We start from the raw sequence: 6,201 nt of genomic DNA on the forward strand, positions 1-6,201 counted from the left end.
TTTACCCTTTGATGTCGCTTCATGGCTAATGGACGCCCCTCACATGACCTTGCGATGGGGCCTTAATTTGTCACCTCAGTTGACCAAAACAAAAACTGAGCTGAAATTACATTTAAACGACCATTTCAGTGGCCGCTCGCTTAATTACAATAGATGTGTCCACAAATCTGAAACTCGTCGAGAGACATCTCTTTGGAGATGTTTCTCTGAATAACGAAATACAAACAAAATTGGCATCACAAGATGGCATCACGTGCTTAATGCTAATCTCCATTTTAATTTTTTTAACGTATTCAACTTCGTGGTTTGCCCTCTGCAGCTTGGCCCCAGCATATGGTAGTAGTAACAGGAACCAAGCCACAAAGCTCTAACTAAAGAAACATCGAAAAGTCGTTTGCTTGGTTGTTTTTTGTGTTTGGTTAGACGCCGTTGTTTTTGGTCAGACTCATGTGATCTGAACGACGCTATCGTCGACTGGCGACGCTTTTTTTTTTTGGTTAACAATAATTAATAAATGCACTGGCGGGGCATACTTTATATTACTTTCTGTTTTTTGGACAAACACTTGCTAATTGTCAACACGGATGCTGGGCTTTATATGACGCACTTGACCCCTAAAAAATCCTTAGTGCTCGATCCAATTCAGGGGAATTAGTAAGCCGGTTCTATCGTTAGTGTTTCACTTGAAACTGAGATTTAAGTCGATATTTCGTTTATGGGTTTCGGTATCAGAAGAGCCTCTCATGTCATAGAGCGGCCATTGGCCAAACTTCAGCCTCGAGAATATCGTGTGCCAGGCACTAAATCGATTTTTTTACTGCTCTTCAAATGGCGTCAAGATCTGCCAAGTTTCGAGGTCCGGTTTAACGCATTACGTAAAAGAGGCGCACACAGAAAAATAAATAAATATCGATTTAATGATATTGGAAAAAAATGTATATAAAAATGAGATAAAATGAGACAAAAAAAGAGTAAAAATTCCGTTAGTCAAAAATAATACAAAAATTTGAAAAAGCTGCCTCCAAAAAGTCGCTCAAGTGTTGGACATGTTGTTCACGTTATGTCAAACTAATTTTAACGATTGAGAGATGGGGCGAAAGGGCTGATCGGTAATTTATGTATCGTTAAAATTAAAATTTAAAATTATAATCGACGAACAAAAGACAAACGGCAGCAGCAACCACAATTAAATATGCCCAAACAGATTGGGAAGCCATACTTTAACCGGTTCCTCTTTATCAGCAATAAAATATTTGCACTGTAACCCTCCTCAATCAAGGTGAAAGTATTAAATATCAAAAGTAAACTTTTAAATAGGTGTAGATATAATGTTTTATAGAAATGTATATTTCTTGAATTTTTCAATACAAATAAAGTTGTTCTCTAAAATTTCTTGTCTAATTATTTTTATGTCTTTGTTCTTCACTTCAGCTTCAATTGCTGCATTATTTTAGTTTTGCTTTGTTTTAACCAAACAAACGTGCTTTGTGTGGGTGTTTTATGGGATTCAAGAATGTCTATCACTTCGTGATTGTTGATTGAGCCGGCAACAAACAAAACACTTTTAACTATGAGGAATGTATTGGCATTTTTTCATTGTTTTGATTTAAGCTATTTCCCCATTTCAGCTTAATTAATAAAAAAAAATAATGATTAGAATTTTAGATTAGATTATAAGGAAACTAACTCGAATACTGTATAAATTGAAATGTAAGTATTAATATCGGACTTTAAATATTTGATTTGTCATAATCCACTCTCAAAATTCTTTCGGTTTTATATCATTACATTTGCGACTTATTTTTTATCTTTAAATTTTTGTGCCTTTCTATAATGAATTCCAATACTAAATATATGTATTCGAATTTAATAACAGGTATATTATAGTCGAAGGGTATATTATTGTTGAAAAGACCACAAATGCGTATACGCAATGTAAACTCAACACTTCTTATTATTAATGCCCCAAAAACCATTCAACAAATTGTTCAAGCTTATATTTTTAAAAGCCTCTCAAGAGTAGGCAATAGTTTTAAAATGGGCAGATGCCAAAATAAAACTGTTGCATATTTTGCGGACTCTCAAATAAATAGATTACAAAATTCCCTCGTGTAACTGCCATTTAAAAATAAGATCAATATCGAACCTATTTGTTATTAATTTACATGTTATATTTATTTAAACCCGCATGAGTTCATTGTGGTTGAGCTCTACATTTTAATATAATTACATTCTAAACTGGAATAGATTAAAATCAATCAACCTCTAGCACTGTTTACCTTGTGATCTAAAAATATATCACAAATATTTATCGCTGCGACTAGTTAAGGGATGTGCCGTTTCCTACAGCCGCTTCTTGCCTTCGTTCAGTTTGTCGGAGACCTGCCCTTTGAGCCACCACTTGTGGACCCTCCTGATCATCCGCCATGGTAGCCAGATGGCGAGGAATGCGCCCAGCAGCAGACATCCCAGGACGTCGAGCAACAGATACTGATGGAGGGGAATGAAGGCGCCCTGCGATTTCAAATGCTTGGCACCGCGATGCCGGATTGTGTACTCGATCCAGAAGGTGGCCTCGTCCAGCGGATGTATGGGATTATCGCGGAAGCGCTGTGAGACCTCCAATGCACTGCGTTTGTACTGCGGATCTTTAATCAGAGTCTCGATATTCCGCACCAAATCATCGGTGGTGAGTTTGGAGAACACCAGAGATCTGGCATATCCCTCCCGCACCGATTTGATCGTATTCCGGTGTTGATCTCCATACAGGGGTATGCACAGCATCGGCACGCCCCAGTAGATGCCCTCCTGGGTCCCGAAAATACCGCCATGGGTGATGAAGAGCTTGACATTCGGATGGGCCAATATGTCGTTCTGGGGCATCCACTTCTTGATCATCACATTAGAGGGCAAGTCCCCTATTGAATCATTCTCGAACTTCCATATCACTTGCTGTTTAAGCTGACCGAATGCCTTGAGTATCAGAGCTGTCTTCTCGGGCGGCAGATCAGTGCTCTTCACATAGGAACCCATACTGAAATAGACCACTCCGTTTGTGGCATTATCCAGGAAGCTTTGAAGGTCAGCGGGCAACTTCTTGGGCTTCTGAATGTGAGCTCCTCCCACGTCGACAAGTCCTGGCATACTGGGTCTCGGAAGATCCACACTACGATGCGCATTAATGAGGACAAGGGAGATATTTCGTTCAAGGTCAACAACTTGAGGTATTGGGCCTTTAAATAAAATTGTAGAATGTAAAATGATCTACAAATTGATATCTCCAAAACTCACCATCAATATATCCCTTGAAATACTTCTCTGCCAGCTGCTGCATCTTAGGTAAGTAAACCCATCGCCTCATGATCGCATCATACATAGATAAGTAGGCATTATAGGCCCGCTGACTGAAGGTCATCCGATCTGTATGCGACAACAGAAGATGGGGAATCAAAGACCAAGGGGTTAGGATGCCCATCGCGTGATCTATATTGTCGGCATAGCCCATGGTGCCAATCGTAACCACCGGACAGTTAAACTTCTTGCCAAACATCAGGAAGGCCTCGTGGAAAAACTGTTCCAAAATGACTATATCATAATGTTCATCTGTACTCTCGATCAGTTTTTTCACTTTGGGATCCCTTAAAGCATGTTCTGTGGTCAAGAGTCCAACGGTCCAATAAAGATCTAGATTGTTGAAATCGCTGGCGAATCGCATTGTAAAGATGTTTTCCTTTGGAACTAAATAAAAATAAGATAGTAATAGTTTTATGCTTCTCATATACAACTCACAGTGCTTGGGGATATCAAAAGAAGGACTGATTATAATCTCCGTTAGATTCTCGTGAGGCTGCTTGGTCGGATGATTATTTACACTGGTCACATGGTGTCCCTGACGCAGAAGATCCTTTTGGAAGTGCTCCAGCCAGAGCCAATGACTTGGGGCAGGAAAAGGTCCCATGAAGAGTATTCGGTAGCCAGTTCCAAATCCCGGCAGTCCGATCAGGAAGATCATCATCCAACATTTCCACTGCAGCTGCATCTCCATCTGATTCGAAATCAACATTGACAATTAACAGCCTCAATTAAATTGTCAGTCGAGTAGGGAAAAAGTCGCATTATTAGCGACAGGTTAGTATTAGATGCAGTTTATGTTCGGTGTTTGATTTCGTTATTTGCATAAAGCAAAGTGCTCTTACACGTCCTGATTGCAAATGATTGTACTATTAATGAGATTTCAAGTTTAATAGATCGTCCAGCTGCTAAATGAATGGATTGCACATGGATGAAAGGGAAACTGTTACAACTGAATAATTAATTAAAGTTAACACCTTTAATAACCGCTTACGTTCATATGTTCTTTGTTAACTTGGCATAAGTAAATATTTAAATTATAATTCTATTAATCGGGAATCATATCTGATCTGATTTTTCTTCGTACTCAAACTCGCTTCAGTTTCAGTGTTTTACAGATTCAGTCTATTAAATGAACACACCTTTGGCTTTCTGAAAGCCAATTGGATCTGATTGAAATGCAGCAATATAATTTCATCATTTTAAAATTAGCAATTAATATTTGAAGTGGACCAGACAGCATTCTTGTTGGCTTACACGCCTTTTATGGTACGTTTCAGCTTATCCCCACACTTTAGTTTTGTTTACTATGGCGCTTTTATTATATTTTCCAGACAGATTCATTTTTTTTTTATTAGTGCCTTCCTAATCATTTATTTCTTATCGTTATCTGAATGTGGGTCAACATTCGTGTGCCAAAAAAAGGTTTCACTTGTCATTCTGTCCTTGACAAATTTAGTTAGGGCCCTCAAAATAAAATGACGCCTAATTGGATTTAATTTAGTGTTTTGACTCTTAATCATATTTAATTTATTTGATACCCTGCCATAGGGTATAAACGTCAGCCGGTCTCTTATGAGAATATTTAAGTTCTCATCTATATGAGATATCTGAATATACTTTGAAACTGAAATCTTATTTGTATCTAAGAATCTCCGTTAATACTATTCAAAGTAACAAAAGAGAGTATTTCAACATCTGTATGCAAAGTTTTGCCTGATATAATTTCTTTCATAACTTTTTGTTTAGGTTGACGATGTATAATAGACAGCTAACTGAAATATAAGTAAACATGCTACAAGCTGTCGTCATTGAGCCGATCTGATAAATCGCATGTGGAAATAATTTTGTCATTGCAATTTACTGTTATACTTTAATAGCTAAATTGTATTTCCTTATATTAGCTACCGCATATAGTTGCTGTGTGTAATTTCAGTTGTAATGCAAGCTAAAGTTGGTTTTTAGAGGCTTTGGTCAAGGTTGGAAGTTAAGGCATAATTGCTTTGTAATTTTAATTCTTGCCACCACTAATTGTTTACTTGTTTGAAATTAAAAATATTTTATTTCAAAGGTTTTAAGTGCTGGGAACGTGGGTAAGCCTTGTAACAGTTTTATAGATTTGATTGGTCGAAGTGTCGAAGCAAACGTTTTTTGAAAGTAAAAGTAATTTTTTGTGAGTAAAGTGAATGTGAAAGTAGTTGCACTTTCGAAATTACTATTTTTTCATTTATAATTAAATTACAATAGTTATATAAAACTTTTTTTAAAACCTTGCCCTCATATATAACTTAAATTTTTTTTGCAATAAAAACTGGTTACGAATTTTTATTGTTTAATGAACTAATTGCAACAATTAAAGATGTATAATTTAATCGATTTATAGCATATAATCTTCATGAGATCAAAATAAATTTAATTCAGGAAATATATAAATTCTAATATTTCGACGTGAAACAGAAATCTTTTTTAATCAAATTCCAATTGAAAATTCATATTCCGAATTGTTTAACTGTTAAAGCTATTTACAACATTCAAAAGGAATTTATATATTTGTATTTATACTGCTAAAAATATTAAGACTACCGATACAGTATATATTTTGTTTTATATAAATTCTTTAAAAAAATGTTAAGCGTTTCGTCCGTGGTTTATTGTATTCCTGTTTTATTTATTAACCTTTTATATATTGAGTTGACTTTGTCTCACGAAAATAGCACTTGTATTTATTTGCACTTGGAATTCAAAAAAGTAATTATCACGTTCCAAATTTGCACTGAAGATTTGCGCGAAACGCGACCACTGGGCACCAAAGTGCGGTTATCACTGAAACTCGGCTGCTCACACGAAGCG

General features: G+C 36.3%; 1 protein-coding gene across 1 annotated transcript; it reads right to left on the minus strand.

The window, feature by feature from the left end:
• Positions 1 to 2,193: 2,193 nt before the first annotated feature.
• LOC108043647 (UDP-glucosyltransferase 2) lies at positions 2,194 to 6,160 on the minus strand. The gene is made up of 4 exons (XM_017122438.2): positions 6,028 to 6,160; positions 3,790 to 4,045; positions 3,292 to 3,738; positions 2,194 to 3,233 (listed from the first exon to the last, which is right to left on the minus strand). Exons 2-4 carry the CDS (start codon positions 4,043 to 4,045, stop codon positions 2,344 to 2,346), a joined length of 1,593 nt encoding a protein of 530 aa, XP_016977927.2. The 5' UTR covers positions 6,028 to 6,160; the 3' UTR covers positions 2,194 to 2,343.
• Positions 6,161 to 6,201: the final 41 nt, after the last annotated feature.

This window comes from Drosophila rhopaloa, unplaced genomic scaffold (genome assembly GCF_018152115.1).
Source record: "Drosophila rhopaloa isolate 14029-0021.01 unplaced genomic scaffold, ASM1815211v1 contig_2, whole genome shotgun sequence".
In the NCBI taxonomy this organism is placed as follows: domain Eukaryota; kingdom Metazoa; phylum Arthropoda; class Insecta; order Diptera; family Drosophilidae; genus Drosophila; species Drosophila rhopaloa.

Bases quoted from the DNA above. Each gene is read 5' to 3' on its own strand.
- LOC108043647 (XM_017122438.2), bottom strand. From the start codon at position 4,045: ATGGAGATGCAGCTGCAGTGGAAATGTTGGATGATGATCTTCCTGATC. The intron at 3,739-3,789 runs GTGAGTTGTATA...ATTTTTATTTAG, and splicing joins TTTTGATATCCCCAAGCACT to TTCCAAAGGAAAACATCTTT. The intron at 3,234-3,291 runs GTGAGTTTTGGA...TTTTATTTAAAG, and splicing joins TTTCAAGGGATATATTGATG to GCCCAATACCTCAAGTTGTT.